At 40.1% G+C, this 23982-nt stretch overlaps 2 protein-coding genes across 2 annotated transcripts; one reads left to right on the forward strand and one right to left on the reverse strand.

The window, feature by feature from the left end:
* The first annotated feature begins 15167 nt into the window (after nucleotides 1-15167).
* Nucleotides 15168-18218, forward strand: tubb2b (tubulin, beta 2b). The gene is made up of 4 exons (XM_042487617.2): nucleotides 15168-15327; nucleotides 16193-16301; nucleotides 16462-16572; nucleotides 16984-18218. The coding sequence occupies exons 1-4, from the start codon at nucleotides 15271-15273 to the stop codon at nucleotides 18042-18044; spliced, it is 1338 nt and encodes a 445-aa protein (XP_042343551.1). The 5' UTR covers nucleotides 15168-15270; the 3' UTR covers nucleotides 18045-18218.
* A 510-nt stretch (nucleotides 18219-18728) lies between these two features.
* Nucleotides 18729-21883, reverse strand: bcl2l16 (BCL2 like 16). Its single transcript, XM_042487618.2, has 3 exons — nucleotides 21743-21883; nucleotides 21047-21638; nucleotides 18729-19245 (listed from the first exon to the last, which is right to left on the reverse strand). Exons 2-3 carry the CDS (start codon nucleotides 21527-21529, stop codon nucleotides 19117-19119), a joined length of 612 nt encoding a protein of 203 aa, XP_042343552.2. The 5' UTR covers nucleotides 21530-21638; nucleotides 21743-21883; the 3' UTR covers nucleotides 18729-19116.
* Nucleotides 21884-23982: the final 2099 nt, after the last annotated feature.

Raw genomic sequence — 23982 nt, forward strand, 5'->3', positions numbered from 1 at the left:
CTGCTTCTGTCTGGAACTGTTTCTGAAGGTGCCCATCAACTCCTGTGGCTACCAATAATGAGTGCTGAAGGCTTTTCCACTTTACATAGCACTGCTTATGGGGAGTGTGTGTCTCATGCTCTGGGAACTTTCTATACATTTTTTGCCACTTAATGTCTGATAACTTAAGTCCATCCTTGCTGTTCAGTGCACTTTTAGATGGCCTTGTCTGCTCATGTGAGAACAGAAGGCATGGGATGCAGAACAGAGCCTTTGCACTGTCACTGTGAATCAACCAGTCCCTCCTAATCTTCTCACGCCCATTGGCCGACTTAACATATTGAAGATAGTTGGGGAATGCTTTGCCTTCCTTGTCTTTGGGTGCCACTTTGGTCAGGTCTACACTTTCACTAGCCAGTCTACAAACTAGAGTCTCTCTCTGCTGAGCACTTAGCTTGTCTGGCCACAGTCCTGGGTCCTCTGACAACAACTCCTCTGCCTTTCCCTCACTTGGCCCTTCTTTTTCGCTCTCCACAGCCTCCTCACTACTCTCAAACACATCTACAAGCATGAAACACACATGATTTACGTTAGCCTCAACCTAATTATAGTCTCACATGTAATGATACATCCTACTTGATGATAGTACCGGCTGCTGCTCGTTTCAGTTGAAACTGCTAGTACACATGATTACTGTTAATAACTTAAAGTTGTCTCTATGAGCTCACCTTGTCTCACATCCTCAGACTCACACCCTTCCTCGCCTTCAGCATCTGATGCAGAACTCTCTACATCTACAAGAATAAAGAATCTGCATTAGCCTCTTAGCATATAAATACCCCAACCTACTTTTTAAAGCAAGCTCACTTTGTATTTCTTGAGCCATTTCAGTGCAAGATAAATTGCTAAAAATAATGAAACATATGGCCAAGCATTGCTTATTATGTTGACAGATTGTCTTTTAAACAGGGCTCATTTTTGTGTTGCTATGGGCTGAGCTCTAAGGCTGTCAATCAAACAGTCATAACTGGTAAGTAGCCACAAGAGAGCGCTTGACAGTGCTTGACATCTACCATTTAGAACAAGTCCAAAGATAATGTGAAAGGTTGCAAATATGTTCATTAAAAATCAAACGTGAAGTAAACATCAGATATGCTTTCCTACAATAGATGCTTAGACTAGCCTAATTATTTGCTATAACACACAGCATTCATCATGGTCAGCAAGTTGCAGAGGCAAAAATGTTTTAAGCCATTTTTCAGCCAGATTGAGAGGAAGAGTTAATTGTTTTTCCATGTTCTCACCACTGACATGTCTCTCTCTCTCTCTCTCTCTCTCTCTCTCTTTCTCTCTCTCTCATAATCACAATTATTTTTGATTGATATTGAGATCACAGTTATTTAACATGATTATTCATTGGCTTTGGTAACATCATGAATTTATTGAGCATTGACAATAGCTTTTAAGCACAGTACTGCACTGCAATGCTGAGGCTTTTTACCAGACAAAAATAATACATTGATTTATTGTTCAATTAATATATTACTAGTGTGCACTTGAGCCTACAGTGATATTGGCAGGCGATTTACATGTTGATATGCAGTAGAAATATTGCTTGGTGGATCATTTATTAAGTCTCAGCACAGAGTTTCACTTTCAGCTATGCTGTGTTAGTAGACAATAGGCTGTAGCACACACACTGAACCAAAAGGCTAACTTACGTTAAACTTAAACAACTCGCATTTAGGCAGCAGTTCTACCAGTCAGCAGCTCTCTCTCTCTCTCTCTCTCTCTCTCTCTCTCTCTCTCCCTCGTGAACCAACATTCCAACGTACAGTAAGGGGGGTCGATGGGGGCAGCTCGCCCCTGAATAGCCTACTGGAACAACAATCTCACCTTGTCTTTGCTCATCTTCAGAGGAGCCACCTGGACTGGTCGCTGCTGCTGCTGCTGCTGCTGCTGCTCCAGCGCTACTGCTTGTGTCTGAAACTGGTTAATGTTGACAACTAACGTTAGCTGGCCCATAATTGTCTTTATACGTACTGCCGCAAGCAGCCTGGTTGGGAACTAGCTAAGCTAAAGACTTCACGTGAGCATACAAACATCAGCAGCAGCTGTCTGGAGTGGACTACCTTAACTTTAATTGGACTTAAAGCAAACTAACAAGCAAACTGGGTTCACCTTTGGGAAAGAAAGAAGTCAGCAGCTGCCTCCCCTCATTCTGCCGTCTTTCTTTTTCCTTCCTCTCCTTCTTTTTTTGACACCCTGATTTGTGCATTTTGTGCAGCATCATGTCTCGCCCCCAGATCATTCAATCTGGGCTCACTGACGTTACACTTGTCACCGGTCGCTGTCGGGCGGACTAAACCATTTTACGCCTCCAAGAGGGGGCCCCAGAATGTCCAATATGTTGGGAGGACTGTGACATAAAGTTCATTCTCTCCGTTGATGTTATCAATATATGTAATAACACCAATTAATTGGAGGGCCCAATTCATTTGAAATAAACATCACAAAAAAAAAAAAAAATATCAGGGTTGTCATGGGCCCCTCTCCCTGCTCGGGCCCTGGATAGTCAGGTCCACTTTTCCCCCCACTATGACGCCCCTGGCCCTTCCATTTCAATGGTTACCTTTTTCTCCAGTGAGTCTGCTCTGGAGTTGATGATGGACAACAACCGGGCAACTAGGCTGTCCTCGTCATATGCAACGGGCTTTCCTTCCTTTGTAGCCAGGCATTGTAGCGGAGTGTCAGGAAGTGGGGAGAGTGCAAAGTCGCTAGCCTCCATGAGAGCAATTTTTGTTAGCCGAGGTGCTGGCGTAGTTGTGCAAGTTGTGGCTTGCGTTGACCGACTCACGTTCTTTTCCTTGTTTTCCGGTTTAGGCATGACGGTCTGATAACGTCCAATTTGATTATCTTTTTAGTAAAGTCTTCGAAATTTGGCTTTACGAACAATTTTAGTGGAGCTTGAGAGCAAATGTCTTACCGAGTCGCCATCTTGGACCGAATTCAGACAAGTCATGGATGTATTATAATTAAGTCAGGACAAGTGGGTTTAAGGAGTTTCTGTGTCTGCTGTGATGACGTCTAACGTCCCAACAAAAACTGTAGTCCAATTCAGCCACTTGTTAACAACTTTTTTAAGATGAGTAAAACCTTAAAAGGTCAAAAATGGTGTTTAAGCGGACATATTTTATGTTGCAGAACAAAACGTCTAAGTCAAGCCTGTGTTAACCACAGATCTTATTTTGGGCATTTTACCAAAAACCTGTTAAAAAAAACCCATAGACTTACTTCACCACTGGCGCTCTGTTTACGTCCTCCATTTAGAGCATGCTGGTATTAACGTGGAGAAACCAGATGAGAACCCATCTGGGACCATGGATCTATTATAAATCAGTCTGGGACACAGAGGGATTAATAACTCGTGTTATTATAACACGTGCTAGTAAAATATTACATAATTGGCTAGATTTTTAAGAGGTGTGCACTGCAGTCACACCATCTAGGCTACACTTTGAAAGCCACACTCAACTAGTATCAACTGGTCTGCGTAGTTTATGCTCACCATGACTGGTCATAAAGGTATGGTCCAAAGAATTAGAGCCGGCGACTGAAATGTGTTCCACTAAATTGTCCTAATTCTGAGCCCGTTTGTCGGATCGTCCTATTTTTACACAGCTGCCGGCTGTGCTGTTCAGATGGATGTCTCTGATGCATCGTAGTTCTTTTAGAAGCATCAGTATCCAGCCTGGGAATTCGAGTGTTTTCACGGGACCTTGTTCAATAAATCCGTAATGATGGGTCCGATATTAGGTGTCTTCCGTCCATATTTTATCCATATTTCGATGATAAAAGTACATTAGCATCAATGCTCAATGCCATATTGGTTTCCCATAGTTCCTTTGGAGCGAGGTCAGAGGTTTGTTTTGGTCTTGTCGTCTAATTGGAGGACGATACAACGCTCTGTATCCGCTTAGCATGCAACCTGCACTGTGATTGGCCTGATCTTACTGTATCTATGGCTCTGTGTTATTGGTAGCGCCTCCTGCATTAGAGTAAACACTGGTAGCCCCTATAGTAATAAATAAACACGAGACAAGGGTAAATCAAGAGACAGTGTAACAAGCAGCAGGGCTTCATATGGATGTAAACTTTGTGTTTACAGCAGGCAGGAGAATCAGGGCCTTCTGAAGTGTCAGAAGTGTGATGTGGCCCTTTGCATCATCACAGAGAGGAGCTGCTTTGCAGAATGGCACAAATAATGGGATACACAGACAACTGCAAAAAAAACCCCAAAAACATGAGGCTTTTTTGGGAAAAAGTGTGTCCATTTTTTGAACTATAATAGTTATAATGTTTATTTTTTTCACTTTCTGATTCCCAACACTTGGGAGAAAGGTTTTCTTCAACAAAAAAAGCTTGTGTATAATACTTTTGTGTGGTTTATCGCTAAAGATCTGTACAATTCAATTTCCGTCTTGTTTTTTCTTTTGTCTTTATGGTCGCATAACTATTTGTACATTCAAGTGACATCACTGCAGCCTAAATATTCTGGTAGCCCAGGTTGTCCTGAAAAAAAGATGTTGTAGGAGCCGTATTGTGTCACTGGTGGATTATTCGTCTCTTGATTTGCTTGGTCTGGTTGCCACGGTGATGCACAGGGCTTGGGTCACGTGGGCACTGGGGATGATTGCCGTAGGTGATATAGGGAGCTGGTTTACCTGCACGTCGAGGGAGAGAGAGGAGTGTAGGTAGCCGCAATTTTTGTTGACCGCCTTTGTTCAGTTTATTGCTTTGTTACATATTCGCCGCCAGTGCACGTTTACCATCCTTTAGGCGTGTGTAACCTGAAAGCCGCTGAAGTAGCTGTGATGTTTTGAGGTATTAAATTATTAAAACTTTCCTGGACTCAGCGTGCTTATGAACCAGCAGCAGCGCGTCACACAAACATACAGGACCTCATCCTCTCAAACGACTTTAATGACAGGCAAGTCGTTACAGATGTATATAGATTTATTGTGCATTTAGGGACTGAGGTTTTAAGTGCATTTTTACACAAAAAGTCCAGGCGAACCAAAACTAGGTAAAAACAACTTAGGGCACTTATTAACTAACTTTTCAATTGCATATTATTACACTATATTACTTTATCAGCTAAAGTGAAGCATCAGACATCGAGCCTTAGCAGCATAGCTAAGAGCTTGCTGCCTAATCTTTTCTAAGGTTATTGTAAGCTAGCTAGCTAGCTCTTCACTAACAGAAAGCATTTTTTTGTTTAATACCTTTTTTCGTACCTTAACATAAATAATTGTTTACCTTATCAGCTGACCATTTATTATTTTTACTATGAGGCAATGTCTGTGTTTAGATTATTAATCCATTGGAATGGACAGGGTTAGGATTTTAGAAATATCAGATTTGCCTGCGATCTGCACATAGCCTAAATATCAGCACATCTTGTCCTCTGCTGCAATAAATTTGATCACTCTTTATAAAAACATCTTTTTCTTGTATATATTTCAATTTCTGGCAAAGATTTCACTCGATTTCACTTCATCACGGAAATAGTGCACTATATAGTGTGTTTGCCATTTTGCAGTAGTGTTTGAGTTCTCAGCAGTAAATTTCATCCACTAGGCTATATAGTGCACTAAAATATACCCACAATGCAAAGCAAATTCAAACGCACACACAATGTACCCTACATTTTACTCCATAAACCGCAATGCAAAGTGTATTTCCAGTGGAAGAAAATTCCCTATATAGTTAACTGTTTAATACACACTACATAGAGAATAGTAAGTGAGTGAGTGAGTGAGTGAACGGTTTCGAACACAGCTACTGTCAGTGAGAGCAGAGACAGTAGCTGTGTCCGAAACTGTCCCCTATTACAGATATAGTACACCATATAGTGTGCTCGCCATTTTGTAGTGGTATCCAAATTCTCTGCTGTTAATTTCATCCACTATATAGTTCACTATAAAGTGCCCTCAGTGCATAGCAAATTTGAGTGTTCATACGATGTACACTACATTCAACTCCCGTCTACCACAATGTATTGTATTGTCATGTATTTTCGGGGGGAAAAAATTCCAACGTAGTGTCTCGTTTGGTTATGTCCTATATAGTGCACTATTTAATACACACTACATAATGAATAGTGAATGAGTGAAGGAGGGGACGGTTTCGAACACAGCTAGTGAGTATAACTGAGAGTCCATTTACTCTCTAAATGTTTTGTCTGTGATTCAAACCACATTTCCCATAAACCCTGTTACTTCCTGATCCCTCCCCCTTGTTGTCAGACATGCTGCCGGGAACCCTGCATTACAGTCTGCAGGCCATTAGGGGCGACCAGCCTATTAGCTGATAACATTTTGCTGATAATTGTGACATGATCTATAAATGCTTTCAGGATACATACAGCACAGTTGAGTCCACCATAACAGACTGTGTTTATGCATTCAGTGAGTGCACTGAAGTCGACAGAATTGTGTAATCACACACATTCAGGTCCCAGAGATGTGGACAGAACAGAAGACAGTACAGTAGAATAAGCCCCTCCCCCGCTGCAGCCAGCTGGGGCTGCAGCCCCCACTTCATGACTCTGTTGTATTTTTATAACATGATATGGTGTGTTTGCAGGGTGGGCAGATGCATGTCGGACTTCCCCCTGGAGCCCACAGAACATCCTGCTCAGCACACTGTGGGGCTGTGGCCGTGCATAGCCTGCTGGTGACTGTCTGGCTTCGTTTGCATCAAATGGACTTCCTGGCTGGACTCTCTGGAGAGCAGCCAAACACACAGCTCTCTTAAAGACACACAACGACGTAGATGATAGGAAAAATCAATGCATGGATGTATTTCTCCATCAGTATTACTCAAAAGCAGGGCACATATAGTCTTTTCTCACACTCTCACACAGTATTCTCCTTACTTACAGGAATTTGGTAGGCTGTCTTACCACTTTGCTCTACCCCTGCAATGCAGTCTGTCTTATACTGGTTTGTCATATTCACCATTTCCTGTTGTCAGTGGGAGGCTCTTATTTCTTCCCTTTAAACTGCAGAAGCAGTAAGGTTGAGAAAAAATGTTAAATGTTTTGTGTGTAACAGACAGAATGGTTGTTATGCCTAAATCTTATTATTTCAGGCTGATCATTTCACCCCCAAAACCCACATGACATGAATACTCCACTCTGTCTTTGGACTATCTATAGAGAATGAAAAAAAGAAATACCATCTTGTAAACCAATTTATAATAATTACTTCAAACTGATACACATAAATGAATAAAGTTTTTCAGATCAAGTTATCAAATTCGATTAACACAACTGCTTCGAAATTAAGTTGTGAAACCTTAATTCATTTCGGTATGTGTTAGTGATTAAAGTAATTATTTTAAGTTGTTTAACAAAGCAAATACCATTTCTACAAATAAAATGTGTTCTTTCTTGCTCAGTTAACTTGATTTTAAGGGCCTCAATCATGCTTTTATCACTTTTGGATTCCGTAAGACAGTTTACGTTGGCGTCAGCCAGGCTCACGCTTACAGTTGGTCCAAAAATGCTGCTGCTTGTCTAACAGGCACATGTAAGTGTGAGCACATTTCGATCATTCTGGCCTCCCACCAACGGCTCGCAGTATACTTTGGGATTCATTTAAATATTTTATTGTTTGCTTTTAAAGCCTCAAAAAGGTTAGCTCCATTGTACATCCCTGACCTTCTGCAGACTAGTGCCCCCTTGAGGTGATTGAGGTCCGCTGAGCAGTTGCATCTTGTCGTCCCTTCGACAAGTCTGCAAATTACTGGTGACCAAGCCTTTTCAGCTGTAGCCTCCAAACTGTGGAATTAGCTGCCCCCAACATTAGGATGGCCCCTGTATTGCCTGTTCCTTTATCAATTATTAAAACTCATTTACTCCTTGGCCTTTAACCCATTATGAGAGTTGTCATTATTGTTTCTTTGTGTGTGTGTGTGTGTGTGTGTGTGTGTGTGTGTCTGTTTGTGTGTGTGTGTGTTCATGTGTGACTTTGCTATTTATTGGCCCTACAGGACTGTGGTCAGCTTTGTTGTTTTTAAATTTGCTTTGTAAAAAGCTTTGTAGTGTTGGATTGGATTGGATTGAATACCTCTCTGTTTCATACAAATGTTTTTTGTAAACACATGGCAAAAAGTGAGATTTCATTCAAAACACCATTTTGACTACATATGTTCATGTGTTTTGCTTTGTAGGCAGCATAGTTGTGTCAAGAATGGGTCATAATCGAGTGTTGAAGTATTTCATGCAGGCCTGGCCTTTGTCCAAATACTCTTTGAAAAAATCTACTATCTGTGGCCTACATCCAAATGAAGGTACATCACTGTAAAAAGTCTTTTCATTCAGCTTCTTTCCCAGCAGAGTCATTGTGTTCTTCAGCATCTCTTACAAAGCCAGCCTGGGGTGTAACCTGCAGTCAAACAAACAGCTTGTCCTGACGCACTTTGATCGTGTCTTATGTGTCTTTGGCCTGTAAGTGTTGTGGTTTGCAGCAGAATGGAAGACTGCCTGAATGCTGCTGCAGCGAGGACACAGAAACCTGATCGCAGAGTGAATCAGTGGTTCTCTCAGCAGACATGCTGTATATGCTACATGAGCCCAGCTGTTCCTGTCTAACACCTGTCCACCCTGATAACCTATTCCCCATAATATCTATGCAGACCAGCTGCACACTTGAAGATCATTCCCCCGCTGCTGCATTACTGCCCTTTAAAGAGCATAAAGTGTTTATGTGTGATTTTTTAAATTTTTATTTTTTATTATCATGCAGGTTATGTTCTTATGTGGATGCATTTCATCTGCTTTCAAAGAGGGGCATGACAGAAAACATTTAGAAACCAGTGGTTAATAATGTACGCATCAAAGCAGCAATTACTCTGCAGTACACATTGTTATTGTTAAATACTAGTGTAGCCTACAGAGAGCCCCAGTAATGAATCCTAAACCCAGAGATGAGTTACCATATTAGCATCTTCGGTTCCCCTGTCTCAAAGTTACTGTTTTTTTGTTATTTTTTTGTTGTTGTTTTTTTTATCTTGCTCTGATGCCAAGCATAGAAAACTATAGCAAGTAGAAATAAGTACCACAAAGCATGTAAAAAATATTAAATACAAAAAAGAAATACAGTAATAGTAAAACAATTAAAACTTGTACTTTCAAAAATATATTTAAGTATACATAATGTGCTGAGTATGTTAAGTGTGTAAAAATATTAAATGTAAATGAATAAAGTAACAAACAATTAGCATGAGTATGTGAATATTTATTACTAAAATGTTAAATTGTAAATATGTATAATGTGCTGAGTGTGTAAAGTGTGTAACATATATAACTGTGCCTTATGCTAAAATGCAATGTATAAAACAAGTATGTTAGTTAAAAATATAAATATATGTGTGATGCTATAATGTAGGTATATGCATGAATAAGAATAACAATAAAAACATATATAGTATGAGTAACATGTTAAATATAGTCTAAATTCAAGAGTTTGACAAATATTGCACATTTGAATAACTGCACAGAGGATTGTTGTGGATTAAATATTGCAACAAATATTGCAGTTAAGACAGTGATTTAAAGAGTTATTGCACCTTAAAAATCCTATTGCACATTTGAAGTATAATAGATAAATTATTTGATTGCAGATGTGTGACTTAAGTCCAAGTCCAAGTTCCAAAGCTCAACATCAGAAACAGGACAGCACCTCACATTCTCACCATCACACCAGTCCTTATCTACCATGAAACACACTCCTCCTGTTCTTTGCTCCGTCAGATCTGCAAATAGACTTGAAAAGGAGTCTCCTGGTTGAATGGTGATTTCCAGGATTTAGCCAAAGTTTGATGAATTAAAGGACATTACAGTTCCTGATATCCTGTTGGAAACTGATGCGGTACTGAGGTTGTCTACTGTATTTCTGCTTTCTATGGTAGTTCAGCTGGTGTCCATTCTTCTCAGTGTTTATGGATGTTTACATCTAAAACCCTGACCTGGCTAGCCAGCTAGCTAGCTGAAGGAGAGTTTAAAGCTTGTGAGCTGATTTTCTCATCCAGATGAGTGACTCATTGCCACATGCCACCACAGTCAAAAGCACCACTAACACTTGCCTATGTCACTGTAGGGTTAGGTATGCATGTTTTCCTTTTGATTCTGTTTATTTCTTTTCTTTTAATAAGCAGATATGAGTGGGTTTTTTTTAAGTTTTGGAACCCACCACCACCCAAAAAAATAAATTAAAAATGAAAAAGTATAAAGAAAGTTTATTTAGCTCTAGAACACATTAGCAACAGTGTTCTTTATTTAAATATATAGCCTGCAGGATTCTGAAGCCCATTTTTACTCTAAAGTCATCAAATGCAGCTATTTTGACAGCTGCTTTGGAATTCAATCCTAACGTCAAGAGCCACCATTCACGTCCGCATGAGGAGCTGCTGGACGACATCAGCTGAGAACGTGGCCGGACAGAACCAGTCTTAGTGTTATTATACACCGCCGGACGGCTGGTCAGCACCTACCACAGCAGCTTAATATGCAGATGGGAGGTGTCTCATGGAACCTGTTGTGTCTGCATGGTACGCCACAGAGCAGTGTCAGGTTGAATTGCTGCCAGTAACAATGTAATATAAGGAGGACAAAAGTGCCTATAGGGTGGGCAGTAGGGGTGGTGGATGTATTCAACTAATACTGGACTTTGAAGCAGGAGTCTGGTGTTCATGAATGTGATGTTTTTGTTCTTTGCCTTACCATGTGATTCCTTCCCCTAATCCTAATCATCTGTGCCCTTGTTGCCGAATCCTAACCATCTGTGACAGCATGTGCATTTGTTGACATCCCAGTGTTGGTTGCTATGTGTGCTCGTTTTCTAAGCATAACCATGTGCAGCGTTATCTCACCACGTGCTTGTGTTGACGTCATGGTAGCATCCTGGGACATATATAGCAGACATAGAAATATAACTAGGGCATAATATGTAGACACGCAAGTCCACTGCAAAGCAGTAATATGTAACAACCTCGGATGGTTGACTGTGAGTGATGACTCTGCCCTCTGCCTGGATATTCTTACTTTCTTCTTATCTTGCTGTGTTTGGGGTGTTCCTGGGCATAGAAAGCAGGTGAGGTTGCGACTTATAAAAAGGTATTGACCGGGTGCCAGACTGCAAACTCGTGCATCCAGGAGACACAGTGCAGATTTTAACAAATATATTTTAAAAATAAGGTGAAATTATTAACACTTTTGCTGGTGAGCGTGTTTCTAGACAATAATTGACAGTCTTGCATAGCATATAGTCCCTATGCAATGATGAAATGTTAAATATTTTGGGATTGCAGTTGAAGTGCACATTTTTTTATATTCAATCCAAGTTATCTGGAAAATATTCAAAATAGTTCAACATATGTCCCCACAGACAGTTTGTGTGTTTCAGTTATGATTTATTTGAACATATTTTATGATCGAATGACATCAGTGACTTCACAGGCAATCTAGTTAAAGCACTATAACCTCTGGGTGTGTCTATCCCAGCGCCATCTGTTTCCTTCTTGTAATATTGATCTAGCTGCTGGAGGCAAAGTGCTGAATGCTGCAGTGCTCTGAGAGATGCTGAGTCATTGCACGCAGCACTGGATCTACAGGCCCTCGCAGAGACACACAGCATGATCCTGTACAGTAAGCTCACTGGGAGAAGTGCTTCATCATGAGGTAATGTACTTATAAAAAACATCAAACAGCAAAACTCCTTCCAGTGCACTGAAAGGTCTCATGCATTAAGCTCCAGCTGACCTCCTCAAGCTGTCACCACAAACCACTCAACGCACTCCATGTCCCAAAGACAGAGATCAATGAATAATTGATGAGTTATAGCCCAAACTGACTGCGATCAAAAGGAGTATCCACAAAATCCTAAGATTATAAAGCAAAGGAAACATGTCCAGTAAACTATGTTCATAAATAATAATAATATATTATTTTACAGAATTATTATAATTTTGAAGCCTTTTTTTGGTTTATTTCTTGCTTTGTATTTTTTTTGTTTCACTTTGTCTATCTCTCTCTATGCACACACACACACACACACACACACACACACTCACATACACATATATATATATAATTTGTGGCAAATTTTCAGGGTTTTTTTTTTTTTTTTACTTTTCACAGATTTCTTGCTAACTTCTGGGTCATTTCTTCTTTTGTAACTCATTACCTTCCTCTCATAATTTTGCCTAGCTTTCAGGGGATTAAATAAATAGTGTAATTGTATTTCCATTTTTTATGAGCAACAGTTTTGTGTGGAAGAAATTGAAAGCCCGCCCCATATAGACGCCTGTCCCAAATTTACGCCTGTTGAGTTCAACGGTTTAAGTGAAATAATGGCCCAGGCTGTTAACTGAAGTTTAATGGTATGCTGACATGTTACACAGTATAAGTTATCAGTCAGTGTTTGCAGGGTTGTAAGTTCTGAGTTAGGGTCCAAATTCCCCCAGTAGAACCCCCCAAACCCAGAAATGTTCTAACTAACCATCAAACAGATTTTGTAAAATAAAAAACCCCCCACAAAAGTTTCTGTTTTATTCAGACATTTAAACGTGTACTTTGTATCTTTATTATCTAATGCCAGGCATACAGGCCTACCTCTGCTAAAACTCCCAAGAGCCTTTCGTACTTTTTTATATTACGTTTTTTGCTTCAAACAGTTTAATTTATTCTGAACAAGACTAAGTTTCTGCTAAGAGCTCTGTGAGGCTGTACATGGCAAAACATACATTTGAGCTAAATGCTAATGGCCGAAATACATGGGATGCAGATGCGGTGCGACATGTCTGTTGCAGCAGAGTGCACCCATCACAATCAACTGAAGCTGCTACGGGGGCCGCACTGGCAAGTCAGGCCATTGCGTTTAGGCCCGCAAACATGGCTACGCAGTTTATCTCAACCTGATAATTTCCTCCCTCAAGTTATGATGTACAGTATGACAAATGTGGCTGCTGTGCATGACATAGTGCATGACAAGTGTCATGGAGCAAACAGAGGAGGCCTTTGTGTGTCAGATTACAATGCACACACAGGAGAATGAGCGTGACCTACATACCATAGAATATGATAGGATAGCAGCAGCGTTCCTGTGAAAACCTCCAGTCCCCGGCTGTGGGAATACAAATTCATAATAAATTTCATCATCACTCACTTGCTGATTACTATTCACACAACCCAGAAAGTCTTTACCACACTGCACAACCACAAATCTACATAAAAATGTAAGGTATGCCATAGAAAATGTGCGAAAGCCTGGGGAAATGGATGGAGAGCTTATAGAAAGCCCTGTACTGAGGCACAGAAGTCCACAACACCCTAATCGTCATGGCGATAACCACCTGGGAGGGGTTTTTTTCCCCTTTCTGTTGTTAGAGACATGGCCGTGGCAACTGCACCATGCAGGAGTGCTAGCTGGTATCACAGCCACATCTACATCCACGCCTGGCATTCAGATTAACTATTACTAAGCCCATCTGCCCCATTCCACAGCTCTGCATAACAGCAGACAATACAGCACAAACACAGAGTCGTTTCTTTTCTGCAGGCATGCTGCATCTGATCTGCGTCTGAGCCAGCTTTTCTTCTTTGTGTTGTTTACCCCGTACATTGTATCCGACTTCTAATATCTTTAATCTTACATTAGCTGTCTCAAGGATCAACCATCAATCTGATAGATGTAACGTCTGACGTGTAAAAGCTGAGTCCAACAGGTTTAAAATTTACATTCAGATGGAGGAAAGCACAAGATAGACCAAGGCAGGGAAATGCAACTTGCATTGCTTGGGGGTCACTTTTGCAGACAGACTCCAGACAGAGAGTCCAGGGACCAGTCACAGCAGCCCCATACATGTTTCTATGATTTTTGAACATTTTTAGAATTTTACGACATTTCTATAGGATTTAAGGACATTTGGGGTGTTTATAGGACTGTTAGACGTTTCTGGGATTTTTCTAGGATCTTTGGATGTTTCTAGGATTTCAGGACATTTTCAATATTTTAAATATAACTGTTCCTGTGATGTAACTATTGTTTTCTTTAATATGACGTAACTCAAAAAAATGTATTGTATTCATAATGTAGGCTATTCAAAACGTATTCACTCTTTGTAAATATGATGCTGCTACCCAGTGGTTTTAACCCTTTGAAGACAGGCTCAGCATCAGTGTCTTGTGTTACGCTTGGATGCCTTTCACAAGCATTTAGACCTTTAAAAAGTGAGCAAATTGGTTTGATTTTATATGAAAACATGGCTAAAGACAACATGCAACTTGGCAAGAGATGTCCCGAAAATTGTCTGAAATTAGGTCAAGCTGACAAGAAAATGAACTCAAAAATTGGTGAAAAAATGATCAAAATAATCATTAGAAAAGCAATAATAAAAATGTTGTAAAAAATGTTGTAAAATTCTTAAGTTGTTGATTGCCTCAAATGTTTTTATTTGAGATAAAGCAATTTGCTCAGATTTCAAGGGGTTAATCATGCACCATCAAAATCAAGAATGCAGTTTTTCATTCCAGACCACATCAACTCACTACCATAACCTGAACCACAGAAAGGGGAACTAACATGTGAAAGGCCTAGCTGTTGTTTTGCTGAACTGGAATGAAAAGCTGTAGACTCCTTTGCCTAAGAGGCACATGACTGAAAGCTGTGCTTGTAGCCACGCCAGTCATGTCCAGCTCCGTTGCGACAGTTTCCGCTGGCGAAATTTATGCTAAACTGAACCATTGTGTTCTGTTCATCAGCCACGTGGACTGTAGCTTCGTAGCAGCCAACTAATATTGCTGTCTTATAACTGGACAAATGAAAATATTTCTCTTCAATCGTTAGAATAAAATGTTTCACTGTCTCCTACAGACGCCAATATCCGATTATGAAATGCAGAACAAAATGCATTAGAAGTGTCGCATTCCCATTCCGCCATCATGAGAAGTAGGCCAACGTCTACAGATTAGACGTTAGTCACACGTTGGAGATGAATGTGATTGACAGCGGATTAGGCCAATGGCGGATAAGCATGTGAACATTTGATTGGTTTGAATTTGTGTCAGTAACGAATGCTTACGCAAATCAGCCAATACACATTCGAGTTGTGGTGTGGTAGGCGGGGCTATATGTAGTATATAACCGAGGGTTGAGCCGTTGAGCACGCACAACAGAACGACGAAATCAGTTATAGCATAATCTACGCTACCTCCAGAAATTAAAAATGAGGGAAATTGTTCATCTTCAAGCCGGCCAGTGCGGAAACCAGATTGGTGCCAAGGTTAGTAAACCTTAATGTGTTTTTTTTTAATTATAAAATGAGTTATTTCATTTGGAAACACCGTGTTCCCTGCTCGAGGAGCCGGTGCTTTGTGCCTCTACGCGTCCCAGAAACCACACCCTGGGAAAATGAATGCGCCCTACTCCTGAATGCTGCTGATTAATGTTTAATTTAAAGCAGTGGCATTTTTTGGACGTCTTTTGAGCCGTAATCTAACGGAGTGTAGATGGGGGTAAAAAATTAAATTAAAATTAAAAATTTTGTGATGTAGTTTAGTCTTCTGTGTGGAGAATTGAATCCTAGGCCGTAAGTTGCAGCTAATAGTAAAGCCGTTAACTAACAGTTTAAACATTATTTAACGGGATTTACGTCGAAAGACAAGCTTAAAGTCGCCATTGTTCATTTGGCAAACGTTACTGCAATGCGAAAAAGGAAGTGACCAATGTCGATCAAATAACGGATACAAGCCACGTTATGTTACCCTGTAACTTTATTTTATCGGTATGAAGATATAAATGTGGTTTACCTGTTTTTTTTAAAATAGCGGTATATACCAAGTGATTAGTATAACGGTTTCCGGCTCGCGCCGGCCTACTTGGCATTGCCTTTCGGACTGCGCCCGGCTTCTGCCTGTGGTGGGCGGGCTTGGCGGTTAGTGACGTAGCAGGAATTTTCAAATTCATAACCCCTGAGTCGCAGCCAATGGGGGGTCGGGCCGCGCGCGCGAAGTCAGCTCGGCGGGAAATAATGTTTCGCCTCCACTTTTTAACATTAAGTATATATATTCAGGCATCATTTCTGCCTTAATTTTGCATTCTGAGTTGATGTTTTAGATGTAAATGGTTTACCTTGTTTTGATTTACAGTTTTGGGAGGTGATCAGTGATGAGCACGGTATTGACCCAACTGGTACATACCACGGTGACAGTGACCTGCAGCTGGACAGGATCAATGTCTACTACAATGAAGCCTCAGGTAAGTGAAGAGGTGTGTGTGCGCGTGCATGTGCGGTATGTATGTGTGTGTGTGTGTGTGTGTGTGTGTGTATGTATGTATGTATATATATATATATATATATATGTGTGTGTGTTTGTGTACATCTGCCCCTCATTAATCCTAATACTTTTTTTTGTAGGTGGTAAATATGTGCCCCGTGCTGTGCTGGTTGATCTGGAGCCAGGCACCATGGACTCTGTGAGGTCTGGACCTTTTGGCCAGGTCTTCAGACCAGACAACTTTGTGTTCGGTAATTTTTTTATTACAATTATTGTAAAACTTCAAGTCCAGAAAATTTTACAAGGTTCCTGCTGATCAAGTAAATTCCTTTTCTTTAATCTGCTGGAAATGCAAGCAGCTGAGTCTCACAGGTGAATTAAGAAACACAACATGGCCCAAAAACAGGCCAGACATGCCAGATATTTCCCATTTCTTGTTGGTAAACCAAATAAATACTTTTATGATAATATAAAGTGTCCATTGTTCTCACGTGTTCCACTCCACAAAGAGCAAACTAAAATTGCCTGTTTTTCTTATTATAAAATTGAACTTAAACTTAATTCCAAATGGCATTTACAAAAGTCTCAAATCTTCCTTAACTTAAGCTGCTACTCATCAAGCCTCAAAGTGTATGAAATTAATGTTGATTCTTGTCTTACAGGTCAGAGCGGGGCTGGCAACAACTGGGCTAAGGGTCACTACACAGAAGGCGCAGAGCTGGTGGACTCTGTCCTGGATGTGGTGAGGAAAGAGGCTGAGAGCTGCGACTGCCTCCAGGGCTTCCAGCTTACACACTCCCTGGGTGGTGGCACAGGCTCCGGTATGGGCACCCTGCTCATCAGCAAGATCCGTGAAGAGTACCCTGACCGCATCATGAACACCTTCAGTGTGGTGCCTTCCCCCAAAGTATCAGACACAGTTGTTGAGCCTTACAACGCCACGTTATCAGTCCACCAGCTTGTAGAAAACACAGACGAGACCTACTGCATCGATAATGAAGCCCTGTACGATATCTGTTTCCGTACCCTCAAACTCACAACCCCCTCATACGGTGACCTCAACCACTTGGTCTCTGCAACCATGAGCGGCGTCACCACCTGCCTCAGGTTTCCTGGACAGCTCAACGCTGACCTGCGTAAGCTTGCTGTAAACATGGTGCCATTCCCCCGTCTGCACTTCTTCATGCCTGGCTTCGCTCCCCTCACAAGCCGAGGCAGCCAGCAGTACAGATCGCTAACCGTGCCAGAGCTGACCCAGCAGATGTTCGACGCCAAGAACATGATGGCCGCCTGTGACCCACGTCATGGTCGCTACCTGACAGTGGCCGCCATCTTCCGTGGTCGCATGTCCATGAAGGAGGTGGACGAGCAAATGCTGAACGTGCAGAACAAGAACAGCAGCTACTTCGTTGAGTGGATCCCCAACAACGTCAAGACCGCCGTCTGTGACATTCCTCCCCGTGGCCTCAAGATGGCCGCCACATTCATCGGCAACAGCACAGCCATCCAGGAGCTGTTCAAGCGCATCTCTGAGCAGTTCACAGCCATGTTCAGGCGCAAAGCTTTCCTCCACTGGTACACTGGCGAAGGCATGGATGAGATGGAGTTCACTGAGGCAGAGAGCAACATGAACGACCTGGTGTCCGAGTACCAGCAGTACCAGGATGCCACTGCCGAGGAGGAGGGCGAGTTTGAAGAGGAGGGAGAGGAGGAGCTGGCCTAAATGTATCACTTTTCCAAAGCTCTGCTGTCAAAGCATTGCAGTCTAATGTAATGTTCTAAGTCCTTTCCAGTTTGCAGTGTTCTGTCTGCAATGAAATGTAATGTTCTAAGTTCTTCCAGTTTTCAGTGTTCTGTCTGCTGTTCATGTTAATAAAAGTTCTTCTGCATATAAGAAGTCTGCTGTCCTGGATTGATTAAAACAGTTGAGCTGAAAATGTATTGAGGATAATGGGTAAAGTTTTTTTTATATTGGTGCAAATGCATACCAAAGACTAGCTGTATAGTTATCAATTTGCAAGAAAGTTATTTTTAAAAATCAAAGTTAACAGCTATCAGCAGATTTTTAAGTGTTGTGCCACATTCAGATGCCTTTGCATTCATTGAAAGATATACTGGAGTACATTTGATTGTTTGAAAATATGTATAAAAAAACAATGCAATTTGGTAAGAGGTTTTGCAAATCAAAGAAATTAGAAACATGACAAGAAAATGACCTAAATTAGTTTTTAAGGTATCCAATGTGTATTTAAATAAAGTTAAATTTACCTTTCCTTTTGCAAAATGTCAGGTTATAAATTAAACTTATTTGCTCAGGTTACAAAGTATTAATGCCTGAGTTCAGTATACAACAGTGTTTTACTATTTTGGGATTAGCTGAAAACAAGTGGCCAGATTGCAACACAAATATGGTTGAACAGAAAGTGTCTTTAATAAAAGCATGAGTGAAGCAGAAATACAGAGCATGATGGTCTGCTGTGTAATCCAAACTACAGTACACTTACACAGCTGACTCATACCAGATCAAAGTTCATGTAGAGCACAAACAACCTTGTAAAGCTACCAGTTTTCACCAGCATGTGACTGTTGGAATGGCTTAAATGCTCTTATGTCACAGACTACAACAAATCTGCAGCAGCTGAACAGAGAATACTGTCAGTGAAGTGAATTATATTGATGTGTATCCGCTATTGACTGGTTGGGCAGAGTTCTGCTTTATAAAATCCTGCCGACATTTCCCTCCATCCCTGGCTGCTGGACAGCTAGTGGCTGTGTTCACTGGGTGGCAGTGTTGGCTAAGTCACTCTCTTCCAGAGGCAGTAGATGAGAATGCTCATGGCCAAAGCCAGCAGCGTCCAACAGCACACCCTCTTCACCTGGCTCTCCAAACCCAGCTTCTCTCCAAAGCGGGACACGAAACCACTCTGTCAGAGACAGCAGGAGATTTAAGTTTCAAGGAAATTATACATTTCAGTACAACATACTGTGATAATATGTCTCTATGTTCAAAGGATATGTCAGTCAAACTATGTTTGTATTTATCACTAAAGAAAGACAATCAATACAAAAGTCAGTAACCCAAAAATGACGATCTATTTTTTTGTCATACATACATACATACATATACACACACACACACACATACATATACATATATACACATATACACACACACACACACACACACACACACACACACACACACATATATATATATATATATATATATATATATATATAAATAACAAAATAAATAACAAAAAACAAAATATTAAAGGTTGGTTTACACAAAGCCCCAGAGTGTGGCAATTAGATTGTGGTCATTTGTACAAAAATATTAAATGAAATGACCAGCCTTATGAGGCAGTGTTGCATTTTTACTTCCCGCAGCCCAATTTAACACAAAAACTAGAATCCAGGTTGAAAGATCTTAAAGAAGGGAGTGATAAAGGAAGCTGAGCTCTTCTTTTTGTTTGCCATGATGGAGCATGGCTGTTGGGCTTAGACTTAGTTGCCTGAGAACCTGTGTTGTTAAGAAAATGTATTTGTTTTCTTTAAAAAATATACAATAAATTCAAGAAAATGACCTGAAAATTAATACAAAAAAGAAAAGAAAGTAATCAAACAATCAAACAAGACTGAAAAAGTGCTTCAAAATACTAATAGTTCTCTAACTTAATTTTAAATAATCTTTTTTTTCCTTTTTTTTTGGCAATATTTGACTTATGAAATTGTCTAAAGAATCACACCAATGTGCTTATGGTTCAAAGATTTGAATATTGTAAGAAATTAGTATAAATGCAAGAAAATTACCTGAAACTTAAAAAAAAAGAAAAAGAAAGAAAAAGAGGAAGTAAAAAACAACAAGGTAAACAAGACTTTGAAAAAGTGCTTCATAGTATTAGTATATGTTATAATAATAACAACAATTAAGTAAAATAAATTTGAATATGTAAATATGTGATAATTATAAAGTCCTAGACATTTTTGCAAGCAAATACATTTTCTAAATCTTATTATGTTTTGCAAGTTGTTGAACATGTCTTACCAAATTGCTAATTGCTTTTTTAAAAACATATATGCTTTTGAAAGAAATCACAACAATGTGTTCAGGGTTTAACCCCTTGAAAACCTGAACAAATTGGCTTAATTTCTTTCAAAGGCATGACAGAAAGAAGACAATGAGCACCTTACAAAAACAAAATGGCCAAAAAATTAGCAAGGCATTTACCAAAAGTTACAAGAAAATTACCTGAAAATAAGAAACAAAAAAAAAGTGAATAAATAAATAAACATGCTAAAAATAAAAAAAGAAATATATTTTTAAAGTGTTTTATTTTGTATAATAACTCTAAATATATAATGATTATATTCATAGACATTTTCCTTAGTTTTTTTGATCATATCATAAAATCGCCCCAAAGCTAAGTTTCAGCTGATTTTCTAATAACCTCATACCATTTTCTTTTTTCTTTTTTCTTTTTTCTCAAATGCGGGACATCTCTTTCCAAATTGCTGATTGCCTTTTTCAAAGTTTTCAAAATAAGCCAAACAAATATAAGGTTTCAGGTGCTTGTTAAGGCATCTGAACGCAGCAAAAGGAAACTTATGACAATCCGGGTATTAAAGGGTTAATGATAAGGTTATAATATTGTATAAGGCGTCGCTCCAGGTTCCAAAGGGTTAAAGTAGGTGGATGAAGAGAATAAGCGTGTTGTATCTTACCCATCCTCCCTTGTCTCGTATCTCAGGGCAGATGACCCTCTCCACGTAGGCCCCCACACACTCCTTCAGCTGGGGCAGGGCCTCCACCATGCCTCTGTCCCGGCAGTGCAGAGCCATCTGGCCAGCCAGCACATACACCGACAGCACCGCGCTCCAGGCCAGGTCCCTGCGGTGGGCCCCAGGGACAGGGGAGAAGAAGTGCTCATCCAGGATGCTCATGAGTGTGGGGCAGGCCGTGTGCTCCGTCACATCCTGGAAGACGCGAGGCCAACGCCTGAAGAAAATGGGGAAGCGGGTGAGGAGCTCGTCCCCGGCGTGACGCAGGGCTGTGGTGCAGGCTGTTGGGGCAGGGCCCATGGTGCCATCGGCCCCTCCTGTGATCACATAGTCTATGTAGTCATGGGCCATCAGGTAAGCCTCTCTCACAAGCGGGTCCGGACTGTTGAGGCCCAGTCCGGCCCCTGGCATCTCCGACTGACACATGCTGGCTTCACTGATCACCAAGATGGCCACTCAGCGGGACACAGAGAACAGCTCCATGGCCAAGCAGCATCCACTCTGCACAACAGCCGGACATGGGGGTGTGGGGATGCTGTAAAGGCAAAACTTTGAAAAATCACAGTACATCCAAGAGGGAAATAAACATGCATACTGCAGAATGATTTTCAGTGAGTAAATCAAGTATAGATAACTCACCTCCTTTCCCCCCTCACCACACAGTGATTAAAAAGGAACAGCACCTAGGTCAAAGAGTGTTGGGGTCCAGAGAAGTGTCTCTGTGCGTGCTGCAGTCAGACTGGGTCACCCAGTCCCCTCACCAGCTAAATATAGAGCCCTTGTTGGAAACTGACACTGATCTCTAGCCTCATATGCACAGTCATGGCCGTCCTGACATACAAGCCCCATTCCAACAGCAGAGGTAGAGCTCCAAAAACAGCACGGAGGAGAAACGTGGCAGCTTTACACAGAGCAAACAGTTACAGGCAATCGCTGATGTCGCTCACTTACAGCCGTCAGTGAGGGGTTAACATCATGCACATGATGAACGCACTGAGTCATGACCTGGTGACACTAAAATCTTCTCATGTTCTGTTTAATTCAAACAGAAGTGTTTGCATTTTGAACATGTTGATGATACTATATTTTTAATCATATCTTGCATTTGTAATCTTTAACCCTTTGAAACATGCATTGGAGTCAGTTTTCTCGTGTTGCGCTCGGAAGCCTCTCACAGGCATTTAAAGCTCTGAAACCAGAGCAAACTGGTTTGCTTTTTTTATACAGATAAAGGCAATGAGCAACTTGGCAAGAAATGTCCCACAAATTACAAGAAATTAGTAAAACGTGACCAAAAAATAACCTGATAAAGAGAAGAGAGAGCTCAATTTTTTTTTGTTTTGCAGATTTTCAGAAATTCTTGATAAGTTGTTAAAGTTTAGGTTAGTTCTTGTAAAGTTAATCACTGCCCCCTTAAAAGTTCTTGAAAGGAATCTGGCCAATTTGCTTGGGTTTGAAAGCGTTAAACAAAATCATAATTTAATACCTGATGAGCTTCATCTCTCAGCACCGAGAGTCTGTCTAACAACTTGGAATACAAATTTGGTTTTAAATGTTAACCAGATTTATTTAAAAAAAACACACTCTTACTTACCTCTTGTCATGTATATAGTTTTGGTTTTATTTGTACAGCTTTGAGATCTCTGTTTCAGGTTTTGATGGAACTTCTTTCTCAGTCTATTAATATTTGATTTAAAAAAAAATAAAGGGCTGTGGTCACTGTAAACATAATGTGCAACTCACTTCTCAAACATCACTTATCCTTTTTTAAGTGAAAAATATCAGACATCATACAACATCAACATCAAAGAAATTATAGCTTTGTGTATGGTAATGAATTTTTTTTGGTCATCCCAACCAGAGAGAGGGCAACAATAACCCCTAATAAGGTACCCTTTGAAATCTGGAGTGACATCACTTTGCTTGTGCTGCTTTCGGGCATTTTTCAGGAGTATTCGAACTTTTGAACCCCAAAACATAGGAAAAGGCAAAGAACAAATTGATGAAAAATGCTGCACAAATTGCTAGAAATTAGTAGAGTTCTTGCTAATTTTGGGGTCATTTCTTCTTTCGTTGCTCATTGCCTTGCTCCCATGATTTTGAAAGAAATCAAGCCAACTATCTCAGGTTCTAAAGGTTTAATCAAGGCATAATTTGCATTGCAAAATTAATTTTCCTTCAATTATGTGATATCAACCACATAATACATGCTTTGGGTCATTCTTTGTTGTAAGCTATAGGTAGAAATGGGATGTTGCTATAACTGCTAAGAAGACTTAAGGCCTTTTAGACATGCTGGCATGTGAGAGTAAGAAAAGGACTCAGTCCCATTTAGCTGCTTCAGTTTCAGGATCCTGGTGTTGCACGCTGACTCACTGGCACACTGTCTGTGCTGGAAGAAGTATTCAGATCTTTTACTTAACTTAATACCACACTGTAAAAATACTTTGTTACAAGTTAAAGTCCTGCATTAAAAATTTAACTTAAGTAAAAGTAAATAAGTATAAAAATGAAAAAGTATGTGAAGTATTAAAAGTAAAAGTACCAAATACAAAAATAAAAAATATAATAAAACATCTGGAAAAGAACACCCCTAAAACTCAAAACTGTAAAAAAAAAAAATGAATGAATGAATGAATAAATAAATAAGAGGAAAAAACATCCTAAGAACTCAGAATTCTCAAAGTTATTAAAACAACAACAAAAAACCCCACAAAATTAAAAATATTATTAAAACAGAAAAAGACTTAGATGTTTATCAAAATACTTGGCAATTATTTTTCTGTCTATTGACTGATAAAGTAATAAACTAATCAATCATCTGTACTTGTTTAAACTTGAAATTTAATTCATAACAAAAAAATGAATATTTTATAAAT

Source organism: Plectropomus leopardus, chromosome 4 (assembly GCF_026936395.1).
Source record: "Plectropomus leopardus strain MGB_pleo_1.0 chromosome 4, ASM2693639v1, whole genome shotgun sequence".
NCBI lineage: Eukaryota > Metazoa > Chordata > Actinopteri > Perciformes > Serranidae > Plectropomus > Plectropomus leopardus.

Coding starts and splice junctions, on each gene's coding strand:
- tubb2b (XM_042487617.2), top strand. CDS start 15,271: ATGAGGGAAATTGTTCATCTTCAAGCCGGCCAGTGCGGAAACCAGATT. Junction 15,328..16,192: donor GAAACCAGATTGGTGCCAAG/GTTAGTAAACCT, acceptor TTTGATTTACAG/TTTTGGGAGGTGATCAGTGA. Junction 16,302..16,461: donor CTACTACAATGAAGCCTCAG/GTAAGTGAAGAG, acceptor TTTTTTTTGTAG/GTGGTAAATATGTGCCCCGT.
- bcl2l16 (XM_042487618.2), bottom strand. CDS start 21,529: ATGTGTCAGTCGGAGATGCCAGGGGCCGGACTGGGCCTCAACAGTCCG. Junction 19,246..21,046: donor TACGAGACAAGGGAGGATGG/GTAAGATACAAC, acceptor TGTCTCTGACAG/AGTGGTTTCGTGTCCCGCTT.